Source organism: Babylonia areolata, chromosome 32, assembly GCF_041734735.1.
Source record: "Babylonia areolata isolate BAREFJ2019XMU chromosome 32, ASM4173473v1, whole genome shotgun sequence".
Lineage (NCBI taxonomy): Eukaryota > Metazoa > Mollusca > Gastropoda > Neogastropoda > Buccinidae > Babylonia > Babylonia areolata.
Window position 1 is genome coordinate 19,151,734 of NC_134907.1, and position 15,000 is coordinate 19,166,733.

Genomic DNA, 15,000 nt, shown 5'->3' on the forward strand with positions numbered 1-15,000 from the left:
TCACGGGCCTTTTGGGGAGAGGTAAAGGCAAACACTAAACATGGCGGCTTCAGTTGACAAGTGCAGGTTCGTCTGCTTGATGTTAGGTCATTTCGCGTCATTTTAAAATCTAAAACTCGATTAAAAGGGTGAGTTACACACGCCACGTGTTATTTCTGACACAGTCCGCTAAAGCAAAACGCGCGAAAACCGTTTGAAACAGGGTCCCATGATTGAGGAGAACTAAAATGGGAAATTGTCAACGCTGTGTGGTTTGAGGCGGGAACACTACACGTGTACGACGATAGCAGCGAAGCCGGAATAGGTGGGAGTGTTGGAGACATCGTTTTGTGGTTTCAGTGCCTCGGGGTGTGTTGATAATTGCGGTGGATTTGTTCGGCGCCTGTTATTTTATTTGACGAGGTTGGTTATGCTGTGTTGTGTTTTGACAAATATAGCTATTTTTTGTTGTTGTTTTTTTGTTGTTGTTGCTGTTGTTGTTTGTTTGTTTCGTTTTGTTATGTGTTACCGATTTCACTTTCCATTTTGACTGTCCAGAAAATAATAGTTCCGGCTACTGAGTTCTTTCTCTCTCTCTCTCTCTCTCTCTCTCTCTCTCTCTCTCTCTCTCTGTATATATATATATATATATATATATATATTTCTGCTCTCTCTCTCACTCTCTTTGCCATTGTCTCTACCTCTTTCTCTCACTCTCTCTTTCTGCTCTCTCTCTCTCTCTTTTTCCTCTCTCTGCCATTCTCTCTACCTCTCTCTCTCCCTCGCTCTTTTTGTCATTCTCTCAACTTCTCTACCTCTCTCCCTCTCTCTCTTTCTGCCATTCTCTCTACCTCTCTACCTCTCTCCTCTCTCTCTCTTCTGCCATTCTCTCTACCTCTCTCTCCCTCTCCCTCTTTCTGCCACTCTCTCTCTCTCTCTCTCTCCCCCTCACTCTTGCCTCTCTCTTTCTGCTCTCTCCCTCTCTTTCTCCCCCCCCCACCCCCCCACTCTCTCTCATTGTGATGCTGCGTTGCTCCGGATCTGTCGCTTTGCCAGAAATTATCCATCACATTATGTGGTTTCGTGACAGTCAATTATTCCATACACCCACAACCACTGTCGGTCTGCCGGATTGTCTGTCTTTCTGTCTGTCTGTCTGTATGTATGTATGTCTACCTGCCTGTCTGTCTGTCTGTCTGTATTACTGGGCAGAGGATAGCACCAAGAACGGAACAGCACGCAGAGAAAAACGTGTGCGTTGTTTTTAGTCGTGTATTCACGACTGGGGAAGTGTTCGAGAGGGCGTGTGTGTGTGTGTGTGTGTGTGTGTGTGTGTGTGTGTGTGTGTGTGTGTGTGTGTGTGTGTGTGTTTGAGGGAAGGAGTGGTGTTTATGTGTGTGTGTGTGTGTGTGTGTGTGTGTGTGTGTGTGTGTTTGAGGGAAGGAGTGGTGTGTGTGTGTGTGTGTGTGTGTGTGTGTGTGTGTGTGTGTGTGTGTGTGTGTGTGTGTGTGTGTGATGTATCAATGATTGGGGAAGTGTTAGAGAGGGCGCGCGCGCGCGCGTGTGTGTGTGTGTATCTGTGTGTGTGTGTGTGTGTGTGTGTGTGTGTGTGTGTATCTGTGTCTGTGTGTGTCTGTGTGTATCTGTGTGTGTGTGTTTGTGTGTGTGTATCTGTGTGTGTGTGTGTGTGTGTGTATTTGTGCCTATGTGTGTGTCTGTGTGTATCTCTCTCTCTCTCTCTCTCTCTCTCTGTGTTATTAGCTGACAGGGTGATGAGGAGAAGTGAAGAGGTGTAGGTGGAAGCATTAATATCATCATCATCATCATCATCATCATCATCATTTTTCTTATTATCATAATAATCACCATTCTTGTTGATTGGCTGACAGGGCGAGGAGGAGGAACGAAGGAAGGAAGGAAGGAAGGAAGGAAGGAAGACGAAGAGTGAGGTGGAGGAGGCAGGATGGTGGAGGGACACAGTGTGGGGGTGGTGGTGGCCGGAGTGGTCAGTGCCGTCGTCTTCAGCGGGGGTCTGGTGGTCAATGTGTGTGACCTCGTGCTGCACTTCAACAACTCGCCACGTGAGTGCACCTCGGCTTCGTTAGGGCGGGGTGGGGGGTGGGGGTGGGGGGGGGGGGGTTGTGGGAGGGAGGGTAAGGGGTGGGAGGGTTCCTGGGTGGTTGAGGAGAAGGGGGAGGGGGGCTGAGGGGGCCGGGTGGGGGTTTAAAGGAGAGGATGGGAATAGGTGTGATGGTTCAACGTCTGTGATCTGGTGCTGCGTTTCAACAACTAGCCACGTCAGTATGCCCCCCGGCTTGGCAGTGGGGGGGTGGTGGTGGAGGGTGGGGCGAGGGTAAGGGGTGGGAGGGTTCCTGGGTGGTTGAGGAGAAAGGGAAGGGGGGCTGAGGGGGCTGGGGCCAGGGCTGGGTGGGGGTTTAAAGGAGAGGACGGTGTAGGATTGGTGGTTAAAGTGCTGCACTTCCATGACTCGCCACGTCAGTACTCCTCCGTCTGGTGGAGGGGGGTGTGGTTGGGGGGGGGGGGGAGGATTCCGGGGGTTGGTTGAGCAGGACGGTGGTAGGGGTGGTGGGGGGCTAGAGGGGAGGGGGGGGGAGTAAGGGAGAGGAGGGAGGAGGGTGGGTGTGGTGGTCAACGTGTGTGACCTGGTGCTCCATTTTTTAGAACGTGCCGTGTCAGTACTTCGGTGTGTGTGGGGGGGGGTGGGGTGGAGGGGGTGTGGGAGGGGGGCAGTGGGGGGTAGTGGGGGGGGGGGAGGACGTGCTGTTGGGTTGGAGGGTTAGGGGAGGGGGAGGGGGGCGGGTTGAGATGAAGGAAGGGGTTGGAAGATTGGGGGAAGGGTTAACATGGTTGGGGGAAGGTATGAAAGTTGGGGGAAGGGTTAACAGGGTTGGGGGAAGGTATGAAGGTTGGGGGAAGGGTTGACAAGGTTGGGGGAAGGTATGAAGGTTGGGGGAAGGGTTGACAGGGTTGGGGGAAGGTATGAAGGTTGGGGGAAGGGTTGACAAGGTTGGGGGAAGGTATGAAGGTTGGGGGAAGGGTTAACAGGGTTGGGGGAAGGTATGAAGGTTGGGGGAAGGGTTGACAGGGTTGGGGGAAGGTATGAAGGTTGGGGGAAGGGTTGACAGGGTTGGGGGAAGGTATGAAGGTTGGGGGAAGGGTTGACAAGGTTGGGGGAAGGTATGAAGGTTGGGGGAAGGGTTGACAGGGTTAGGGGAAGGTATGAAGGTTGGGGGAAGGGTTGACAGGGTTGGGGGAAGGTATGAAGGTTGGGGGAAGGGTTGACAAGGTTGGGGGAAGGTATGAAGGTTGGGGGAAGGGTTGACAGGGTTGGGGGAAGGTATGAAAGTTGGGGGAAGGGGGTGGAGGATTCGGAAAGGTGTGTGTGGGGGGGGGAGGAAGTCATTGGAGGTTGGGGAAAGGGTATGGAGGATTATGGGGGAGGAAGTTAACAGGGGGGGGGGATAAAGGGGGTAAGGGGTGAGGAGGGCAGGGAGGTGGGACGTGTGTGGGTGGGTAGGTGGTCGATAGAATAAGTGGTCGGATGGATGGGTGGGTGGATATGCAGGGATGGGGATGTGAAGGCTGATAATGAGTGGATGGGGATGTTGATTCAAGGACGGGTGGACAGAGTGATGGGTGAATGGATGAATAGACGGGTGGATGGGGTATGGATGGACAGGTGGACGGGTGGGTATGTGGATTGATGGTTGGGAAGATGGCTGAAATGATGGGTTAATGGTGTTATGATTGGATGGTAGGGTGGCTAGGCGGGTAACTGGTGAATGATGGGTTAATGGATGGATGGGTGGGAGAATAAATAGAGAGACGGACTGATGGGTTCAGTGCTAGGGTAGTGGCTTGGTTGATGGACAGAGAGGTAGGCGGGTGGTTGGATTGGTTGGTGGGTGGATGGAAGGGTGGGTGGACAGGGTGGGGGTACAACAAGGGCTGGATTTGACAGCAGGGTGTGGGGTGGGTGGGTTGTGGGAGAGGTCATTTAGTTAGTTTGGCTCGAAATGTATATTGACTGATGTCCAAAACAAACGAAGATCGGTTTTCTTCTTCTGCTGTTGCTGCTGCTGCCGCTCCTCTTCCTCCTCCTCCTCCTCCTCCTGCTCCTCCTCCTTCTTCTTCTTCTTTTTCTTCTTCTCCATTCACTCAGCAAAGAGTCAGTCACTGATGTGCCGTACAGAACATCTGTTGGCCAGGCCACACAACAACAGCATGTTTAGTTTGGACAACATACTTTGAAACGAATGAATCTTTCTGGTTTTTATTTTTATTATTATCATTATTATACCCAAGTTGTGTTCAGCAGACGCTGATAATTGCACGAAACAACATAATGTGTACTGGTTTCATTCTCGAATAAACGTTTGCGCAAGACTACTTCACCACACGACAACATCTGGTTCGTTACATTCGATACACCCTGCGTTTACAGCACGCAAGGATAATCTTCCTGAACGTAACACAGTCCCCCCGCCCCCTCCCACCACCCCCCCTCACCCACCCGCCCACGCCCAACCCCCACCCCTCTCCCTCCCCACACACCTCCCAACCCCCGAAAAAAGAAAAAAAAAAGAAAAAAAAAGTAGAGACGAGTTCTTTGAAATATGTTCACGTGTGCTCTTTTGTGGACCGTGTGACACTGACACAGACGTAGACATCGGTACACACAATACATACATACATAGGTAGAGCGGTTAGCAGAGAGACGGACACAAAGATGGAAACACACACACACACACACACACACACGCTCACACACACACAGAGAAGGGGATATGTGAAATCTTCAGGGAGAGCTGGACAGTACAAGGTCTTCAGAGAAGAAGCCCCCCTCAGTCAAGTGTTTCGGCCCTGAACTCCTTACACTCTAAGGGGGCCGGGCCGCACCCAGGTGATGACTCGAGGATGCCTTTGTATTGCCGCCTTTTCTATTTTTTTTCTTCTTTTTTTCCTGGTCCTCAGCAGGTTCGAACCCGCGCCTCCAGGGTGGTCGCCTCTTCAGGAGTCACCTTTTCTGGCAGACGTTTTAACCACTGAGCCATCGTACGCCTAGTTTGATTAATGAAATTTAATTCTTATGTCCTCTCTCTGACAGAAATCGACAGCTGTTTCATGAGGCTGTAGGCAGATGCGCATACAAACCCTCATGCACCAGTCTCTATGGCGAGGACTTGAATTGCCACTTCGAACAGTCGGTAGCAACTCGAGCACAACAGCAGCAGCTGTGCTGAACACAACTGTCATTGTTTTGATTTATGTGTATGTCACACACACGCACACAAACACACACGCACACACACACACACACACGCGCGCGCACACACACACACACACACACACACACACACACGAGCACACAGATACGTACGCACACATTCACATACTATACACACATTTTTTGTCTCTTTGTTTCTGTCTGTCTCTCTGTCTGTCTCTTTCTCCTTCTCGTACACTCACAAACACGCGCGCGTGCGCACGTACGCATAAACACACAATTACACGTATACCTGCACATGCACACTGACGCTTGAACGCAAACGCACAGGCTCGCGCTCGCACACACATACATTTACAGTGCGTGTGTGCGTGTGTGTGTGTGTGGTAAGGGTTTGGGGGTCGGTGGGTAGGTGTAGGTGTCCATCAGTGTGTGTGTGTGTGTGTGTGTGTGTGTGTGAGATAGAGATAAAGAGAGAGATCTATTCCATGTACCTTGTTTTCGGTTTTCAGTCGTTCCCAACCTCCTTCGGGTTGGTCTGTCCAATGCCACAGCACTGTACACACTTCCTGTGTCGCTCGCCGATTGGTCGCGTCCTGTTTGGGGCGTGGTCTATGCCTGCCAATCTTTCTGGCTGCTCTTTGCGTTGGTCAACTACTGCAGGAAGACTGCCACTGGACCCGCCTACAACAACCCTAAGCTCCTCCCTGTTCCTGTGCACGTATTCTTTTCCTTGACGGTGTTAACGCAAGTGAGTCGCAAAGTGTGTGTGTGTGTGTGTGTGTGTGTGTGTGAACTCTGCCATCCTGGTTGAAGCCCGGATTTATAATGAGAGTACAGCCTCGTCAACTCGTCCTAAAGCCAACAAAAAGGACGTCCACAATATCATCTTTATCACTCCCATCATCATCATCATCATCGAAATATAGAAACCAAAATAATCCTGGGGCACGAGAGAGAGAGAGAGACAGAGAGAGACGCTTTTAGGTTTTCAAGTTGACACTTTAAAGTCATTGGCCATGAGGTCCTTGTGACATGGGTGAATGCGTCAATATACTTCCATTGCATAACAAAACATTAAAATAAACGAGAGAGAGAGAGAGAGAGAGAGAACTAAAACTTGTGCAGAAACATAGCAAAAGAGTGGTGACTGTCTCCGTTCACAAGGTACATAACTTCAAGTCAATGCAGCTTATGCTACCCATTCAGCAAGCACACAGGTAAATACAAGTAACACTGGAACAAACCCAGACACTTCCTCAAAAAACGGAAGCGCCGGGCTTGTCCTTTTACCGATCATTTGACATGTGCACAGCACAGCAGCAATGACAGAAGAAATGTGCAAACACAACAATAAGCTGTAACTCTATTGTCTGGTTTGCCTGCTTCATCCATTCAGTCCCTTCAGCGCATACAAAACTCTGCTGCCCGACTCGTCCTCAGAAAGAAAAGATCTGAGCACATCACTCCTTTTTTGCAACATCTCCACTGGCTCCCTGCCTCACACAGAATAAAGTACAAGATCAGCACTCTATGTTATAAATGTATTCACAAATCAGCCCCTTCCCATCTCTGTGGCTGCCTTCACCTCTACACTCCATCTCGCTCACTACGATCGGCTTCGGATCCACTCTGCTTACGCATACCCAGATTCAAACACTCGACTGTTGGCCGCCGTTCTTTCTCTGTCTCTGGACCTTGCAATTGGAATGAACTTCCTCATTCGTTTCGTCAAGTCTCCACACTCAGCTCTTTCAAGTCTGGCCTTAAAACCCCACCTCTTCCCAAAATAGCCTCCCTTCCCTGCCTCTTCCTTATCTTCAGTTTCTCCAGTTTCAGAGTTATGCATGCGTGTGAATGACTGGTGCGAAAGCGCTTTGATTTGTCTATGCACAAGATTCAGCGCTATATAAATACCATTATTATTATTATTATTCAAGACTGACATAGCCGGTTTGATCTGATCCTGAAAGGCCACACAGAACACACGGACAATATCACACATTTGTTGTTGTCCACTGTGCTTCAGACGGGATGGTTGGTGATGATGGACAGAGGTCACGTGCTCTTCGCTCTGATCCTGGTGCTGATGTCCTCCTGCTGCTCCATCATCTGTGTCTGTGAGAGTTACCGGGCCTTGGCCGCCACGCTGCCCATCCTGCAGTCCCAGGAGAGGACGTGCGACGTGTGGGTGGTGAGTTCTGATTGGTTGTTTTACACTGTTTGTTTGTGTGGTGAGTTCTGATTGGTTGTTTTACACTACTTGTTTGTGTGGTGAGTTCTGATTAGTTGTTTTTAGTGTTTGGGTGGTGAGTTCTGATTGGTTGTTTTTAGTGTTTGGGTGGTGAGTTCTGATTAGTTGTTTTTAGTGTTTGGGTGGTGAGTTCTGATTGGTTGTTTTTAGTGTTTGGGTGGTGAGTTCTGATTGGTTGTTTTAGTGTTTTGTTTGGGTGGTGAGTTCTGATTGGTTGTTTTTAGTGTTTGGGTGGTGGGTTCTGATTGGTTGTTTTTAGTGTTTGGGTGGTGAGTTCTGATTGGTTGTTTTTAGTGTTTGGGTGGTGAGTTCTGATTGGTTGTTTTACTGTTTTGTTTGGTTGGTGAGTTCGTGGGCAGGGAGTTCTGATTTGTATCACAGTTTTTTTGTGGTGAGTTCTGATTGGTTGTTTTACAGTTCATGGGTGGTGAGTTCTGATTGGTTGTTTTATTGTTGTTGGTTGGGAGTTGTGACTGGTGGTGGTAGTGGTGGAGGTGTGTGTGTGTGTGTGTGTGTGTGTGTGTGTGTGCACGTGCACGTGCGCGCCCATGACATTACGTCATCAGCACTAAAAATAATCCTCTGTCCGCACGGACACGTCCGTCCCCTCAGATGCGGCTGCTGGTGCAGAACCCTCTGGCTCTCCTCGCCACCTGGGTCACCCTCCACGCGACCTTGACCTTTGCCCTCTTCCTGACCTTCGGCATGAAGGAGCACCGCGTGATGCCCGAGACGGGGTCACTGGTTCAGCTGTGCACTGTGGGGTTCCTGGTGTTTGCGTACGTGCTGATGGATCTGACCATTCTGGACCAACACACCAGGTAGACCTTGTTCGTCTTTGGTGATGATATGAATACTTATATAGCACCTATCCTCGGTCGGAGACCAAGCTCAAAGCGCTTGATAAACACGGGCTCATTTCCACTACAAGCTGCCTACCTGGGTAGAGCCGACTGACGGCAGCCGTTGGGCGCTCATCATTCGTTTCCCGCGTCTTTCAATCAGATTTCAGGCACACACACACACATTCACATTCATGGAGAGATGTAGCATTTTACGTGTATGACCGTTTTGTTTATTTACCCCGCCATGTAGGAAGCCATACTCCGGTTTCGGAGGTGTGCATGTTGGATATTTTTCTTGTCCCCATAACCTGCCGAACACTGACATGGATTACAGGATCTTTAATGTGCGTATTTGATCTTCTGCGTGCGTATACACTCGAAAGGGGTTCAGGAACAAGCAGGTCTGCACATATATTGACCTAGGAGATCGGGAAAATCTGCACCCTTCTTTACCCACCAGGCGCCGTCATCGAGATTCAAACCCGAGTTCTTCCGAGGTTTAATTCATATTTGGTGTTGTTTATGATACTGCCACAGTGTTGTGTGTTCACTGTGTGCATGGGCAGTTTTCCGAGCACATCATATTAAAGCTCAGTCTTGTTGCTGCTCAATGTGTTTGCAAAGTCTTTACTTGCTTTTTAGCATAAAGTCATGTTTAAACCTAAGGCACACCATGTTACAGGTAGTACTGAGTTACAAGGTTACCAGCAGTAACCAAGGATAACCTCTGACCTGGGTGGCAAGGGACCTTAACCTTTAAGCCCATCACTTTTCAGGTTCATTGTTCTGTTCTACGTAAGGTTCGTGCCGTTTCTGGCTGCTCAACTGACCAAGGACTGGGCCACATACATTGTTATTGTTATTATTTTCATCATCATCATCATCAGTTATCGTTGGTATTAACCGATCATTTCAGGTTCGTCGCCTTGCCGTAGGATTCGCCGTACATGGCTGCCCAGGTAACCAAGGATTGGCCCATACAAATTCTCTTTTTTTTTCTTCTTCTTCTTGTCATCATCATCCTAATCATCATCAGTTATTATTATCAACCAATCATATTTCAGGTTCGTCGTGCTGCCCTGTGTAGGCTTGGAGCTGTTATGGCCACCCAGCTGAGCAAGGACTGGTCCATATGAATTATTATTATTATTATCGTCGTTATCATTATTATTGTTGTTGCTATTATTATTATTTATTGTTGTTATTATTATGGTTGTTGTTGCTATTATTATTATTATTGTTGTTGTTGTTGTTGTTTATCGTCATTACTATCAACCAATCATATATCAGGTTCGTCTTGCTGCCCTGCATAGCCTTCACGCTGTTCACGGCCGCCAGGTTGACCATAGACTCAGTGGCCCGTACAAATCGTCATCGCTGATGAATGAAATAATTAATAACTAATTAACTAATTGATGATTCAGTTGATGAATTGATTAATTTTAGCAATCAAATGACAAATCGATAGATTAATATATTAACTGATCATTTCAGATTCGTGGTATTGTCCTACATAGAATTCGTGCTGATCCAAGCTACCCAAAGACTGGCACAAATAGATGATCGATGATGATTAAAAATAAATAAATAAATGATGATGATCATCATCATCATCGTTTAAGATTCGTCGTGCTGCCCTACATAGCCGTGGCGGTGTTCTCGGCAGCCCAGGTGACCTAGGACTGGCCCATATTAATTATTATAATTATGGTTGATATTATTATTATTATTAACAACCAGTCATATTTCAGGTTCGTCATACTGCCCAGCATAGGCATAGCGCTGTTCTCGGCAGCCCAGCTGACCAAAGACTAGCCCATACAAATCATCATCATCGTTGATTAATCAATTAATTAATAATTAACCGATTCTGTAATTGATCAATTGAGTGATTGATTAATTTCCTGATTAATTGATACATCAACCGATCATTTCAGGTTCGTGGTGCTGCCCTACATCGGCATGGCGCTGTTTTCGGCGGCCCAGCTGACCAAGGACTGGCCCTCAGCCCACAGCCCAGTCTTCATCCTGGTGGCAGGACTGACGGCCTTCACCTTCCTCGCCATCTTCGTCAAGGCCGTGGCCTTGATGTGCCGCTACGCGCCGCACGCGGGTGAAGGGGAGGCAATCTCGCTGAACATTGTGACGCGGCCTTTGGCGTCCGATCTGGAGGAGGAGACCTATCTGTTGCGGGACAAGTGATGGTGTTGGTGTCGTGCTGTGGTGATGTGGTGTGGTGTGGGGTGGTGTTGGTGTGCTGTGCTGTGCTGAAGTGAACAGACGAGTGATTGATTTCAGTGGGAGGTGGCGGACAGCAGTCGTAATTTATTGACTGATTAAATTGATGATCATGATGAACTCTTCGTTGAGCGGGTTTAAAAGCACTGAAAATTCTCGATGAGTTTGGTATAGTTAATGCCGTTAAAGACATTTGTTGTGCAGCTGGGTTTTGTTTATATATATATATACTTTCTTTTTAAAGGAGGGAGTGGTTGTGTGTGGGGGGTTAAGTATTTGTATTTCTTTTTATCACAAAAGATTTCTCTGTGTGAAATTCAGGCTGCTCTCCCCAGGGAGAGCGCATCGCTACACTACAGCACCACCCATTATTTTCTATTTTTTTCCTGCGTGCAGTTTTATTTGTTTTTCCTATGGAAGTAGATTTTTCTACACAATTTTGCCAGAAACAACCCTTTTGTTGCCGTGGGTTCTTTTACGTGCGCAAAGTGCATGCTACACACGGGACCTCGGTTTATTGTCTCATCTGAATGACTAGCGTCCAGACCACCACTCAAGGTCTAGTGGAGGGGGAGAAAATATCGGCGACTGAGCGGTGATTCGAACCAGTGCGTTCAGATTCTCTCGCTTCCTAGGCGGACGCGTTACCTCTAGGCCATCACTCCACTATTACTGTATTACTCTATTTTTTTGTCACGTCAGATTTCTCTGTGTGAAATTCGGGCTGCTCTACCCAGGGAGAGCGCGTCGATACACTGAGACTGCTTTTTTTTTTCCCGCCTGCAGTTGTTTTTTTTGTTGGTTTTTTTTTCATTTGTTTCCTTATTGAAGTGGATTTTTCTACATAATTTTGCCACAGACAGCCCTTTTGTTTCCATGGGTTCTTTTGCATGCGTAAAGTGCATGCTGCACATGGGACCTTGGTTTATCGTCTCATCCAAATGACTAGCGTCCAGACCACCACTCAAGGTCTAGTGGAGGGGGAGAAAATACTGGCGACTGTGCCGAGATTCTAACCTATGCACTCAGATTCTCTCACAAGGTGGACGAGTTGCCTCTTGGCCATCAATCCACGTATTCGCTGCCAACACCCATCGAACGTAGCGTGCGCGCACACACACATGCTTGGTTATATTCGATGAAGATCACAAGTAGCGGTCTCTCTGGCGCAGCAGTTGATTGTGAGAGGGAGGGGGCGGTAATAATTGTGTTCCTCTATGCGGTGGGGTTGGCAGTGTTAATATGACATTACAGAACAGTGTGTGTGTGTGTGAATGTGTGTGTGTAAGTGAGGCAATATGTGTGTGTGTGTGAATGTGTGTGTGTGTGTGCGTGTGTAGTGAGTGAACTTTGTGTGTGTGTGTGTAGTGAGTGAATGTGTGTGTGTGTGTGTGGTGAGTGAGTGAACGTGTGTGTGTGTGTGTGTGTGTGTGTGATATTATATCTTTACATTTCTTCCCTTACTCTGCTTCTGTTTACACTTTAGAAGAAAGAGGAAATTTTCTATCTAAAATTACGTTTCAGTAACATACTTAACGTGACCCACTAGTGCAGACTCCGGCAGGGGTCTGGCATTCCTGTCCTGTGCAAACTGCTATACAACTATGCACTTTTAAAAAAAAATTCTTTTTTTTTTTTTTTAGGTATGATGAACATTACCCACCATACCTATTGTTTGGTAGGATTGTTGGGAAAAAAAACACACCAAAATATCCACTGTTGTCTGAGACTCAGGATGAGCCATTTTAGAATTTGATCTTTGTAACAGACATACAATAATAATAATGGATGCTTATTTTGCATGCTATCCAGAAATCTGCTCTAGGTAGCTTTACAAAAACACTTTTGTTTACATAACACATTACATCAATGTTACATAAACACACCAAAACGTGACTAAACACACACACACACACACACACACAATACATACATTTTAACATACATGTGTACCTAACAGCTACCCTCAACACATACACACACTTGGCATGCACATACATAGACAGACAGACATAAAAGGAATGATCCATCCTGTGCTTGCAGTTTTACTCAGGCAACAGTTGAGCAACTTCTCCTGTGCTGTTCAAACCACTACTAATATTGCTTGAACACTAGCCATAATCTCCTACAAGAACCTGTCTCTGTAAATAATTGGCTAATTTGGTAACATCTCTTTCAGTTTTGAGATCAGTGTCAGCATTTTGAAATTGTTCATAAATCTACTACTACTCAAAACCGCCCCCTTACTTGAACAATTTCTTACATTGCTTAATTGGGTGGACATATGTACATAATTATGTCTGTATGAATTTATATGATCACATTCAAATGTGAAAATTCATACTTCAGATGTTTACGATCAGTATATGTGACAGGATATTGAATACAATTCTTCCTCCGTTAAAGTCTTGAGGGAAGAGCTTGTTCAGCTAGAAAGATGGAGACAATGTTATTTTATTTAAAATAATAGTGAAGAGGGTACACATTTGAAACAATGAAGAGTATATTGTGCTAAAAATATTGAATGGACTGTACACAGGCCACAGAAGAAATTGCATTATTCTTGTAGCGTCTGCCATGACTTACTCATAGCGTTTACATAGAGCACATATCGATTATTCACGCACAGTCATATTTTTAACGCATGTTGAAATTATCATGAAATTTCAGTTGGGAAGTGGTTTTATGAATAAACTCAATGGGACGTAAAAAAAAAAAAAAAAGCTTCTGTCATTTTTCCATTATGTGTAAATGTGTGCGTGAATAAAGGTGATATTCCATGGCAGGAATACCTAAGGCCAGGGGCCTCACATTAATTTACACAAACAACATCTTATATACATTGTGTGTGTGTGTGCGTGCGTGTGTAAGGTGACACAAAGCAATAGTGGCATTGGTTGTGTCCCCTAGTTTCATTCCCAAAGGAAACGAATGATGATTTGGAAGAAGAAACCTCTTCTTCCTGAAGGTCCTGCCTGTAGCATACACTGTAGAGCCCGTAAAACAACCCATGGCAACAAAAGGGTCGTCCCTGGGAAAATTCTGAAGAAAACATCCACTCTGATTGGAAAACAAATACACTTACAGATAGAAGAATAAACAAAAAGCAAAAAAAAAAAAAAAAAAAAAAAAACAAAACACTTCACCAGAGGAATGTTCTTCCCCAGGGAAGAACCATCCCAATTTCACACAGAGAAATCTGTTCTGATAAAGAGTGTTACATGACGTAGTCAATAAATCCAAATACCTCGGCATCACCATCACCTCTGACCTTAGATGGACCCCCCACATCTCCAATGTCTCCAACCGAGCCAACAAGACCTTAGGCCTACTAAGACGGAACCTGAAAGTAGGCTCCCAGCGCATCAAACAGCAAGCCTACCAAACACTGGTCCGCCCAACCTTGGAGTATGCCAGCTCTGTGTGGGACCCCTATACAGAGAAGGATATCAATAAACTTGAGGCAGTACAACGCCGGGCTGCTCGCTGGGCGACCCATCGACACAGGAAAACATCCAGTGTGCAAGACATGATGGAGACTCTTCAGTGGTCTCCCCTCAAAGAGCGAAGGAGAAAGGCAAGACTGATTAACTTTTATAAGTTCCACAGCGGCAGTCTTATCATCAACACATGCCACAAGCCCTCTCAAAATCCTTCAGCATCCACTGGGACCCGAGGATCGCATCCAGCAGCATACCACCTCTCCAACTGCAGGACGCTGTACAGGCAAAAGTCTTTCTTCCCTCGAACAGTATCAAACTCGAACAGCCTTCCTGCTGAGACTGCTCTCAGCATAACCCTGGAAGGCTTCAAATCCCGAATCTGATTACCTACCCCCCCCCCCCCCCCATACCTCACCCCCCATCCCCTGGCCCAGAAACCCCTACCTCATGAATCCACAAAACACGCAAACCCCCCTTATAGTCTACAGAATCTTCAAAATGATGAAGGCGGTAGTCAAGGGAAAGAAGAAGAAGAATGTCTTTCAACCCATGTGCAGCATGCACTTACCACATGGAAAAGAACCCATGGCAATAAAAGGGTTGTCCCTGGCAATGTCATAATATAAAAAAACACACCAAAAACCAACAAAATATATATAAGTAAACATACATATATACATAGAGAGATACATACATACATGTTTTAAGTCCCTCTTTTACATCAAATGAAAAAAGAAAAAAGCTAACACTTGTCACTGTAAGTCGTGTAAGTGCATATGCGATGCCCACCAACAAACCTATATACACACACATGCACACAAGCAAATCCACAGACATGAAAGTCACAAATCAGATGAACACTTTTTTTTTTTTTTTAATGTTACTCACTCATACGCTCACAATACCTCTCACATCGTTCCCAACTTAAACCATATACCACAGCCAGTCTCACACAATATTATCAGTGTAAAGTCAAGAAGAGTCAAAATTCAA

At 46.5% G+C, this 15,000-nt stretch overlaps 2 protein-coding genes across 3 annotated transcripts in view; one reads left to right on the forward strand and one right to left on the reverse strand.

The window, feature by feature from the left end:
* Positions 1-13,274, forward strand: part of LOC143276449 (uncharacterized) — a 13,651-nt gene extending 377 nt beyond the window's left edge. The window contains exons 1-6 of one of the 2 annotated variants that reach the window (XM_076580943.1): positions 1-402; positions 1,869-2,060; positions 5,740-5,978; positions 7,257-7,421; positions 8,094-8,302; positions 10,264-13,274. The exon at positions 1-402 is cut by the window's left edge and continues 377 nt beyond it. In XM_076580943.1, the coding sequence (XP_076437058.1) occupies positions 1,943-2,060; positions 5,740-5,978; positions 7,257-7,421; positions 8,094-8,302; positions 10,264-10,528 (996 nt within the window). In that variant the 5' untranslated portion in view covers positions 1-402; positions 1,869-1,942 and the 3' untranslated portion in view covers positions 10,529-13,274. Of the gene's footprint in view, positions 403-1,868; positions 2,061-5,739; positions 5,979-7,256; positions 7,422-8,093; positions 8,303-10,263 lie in introns of those variants that run through there. The other variant, XM_076580944.1, reaches the window with a different exon arrangement.
* Positions 13,275-14,865: 1,591 nt separating this feature from the next.
* LOC143276453 (protein transport protein Sec61 subunit gamma) overlaps positions 14,866-15,000 on the reverse strand; it is a 4,852-nt gene continuing 4,717 nt past the window's right edge. The window contains exon 4 of the mRNA XM_076580952.1: positions 14,866-15,000. This exon is cut by the window's right edge and continues 644 nt beyond it. The gene's annotated coding sequence lies outside the window, so the exon portion shown is untranslated.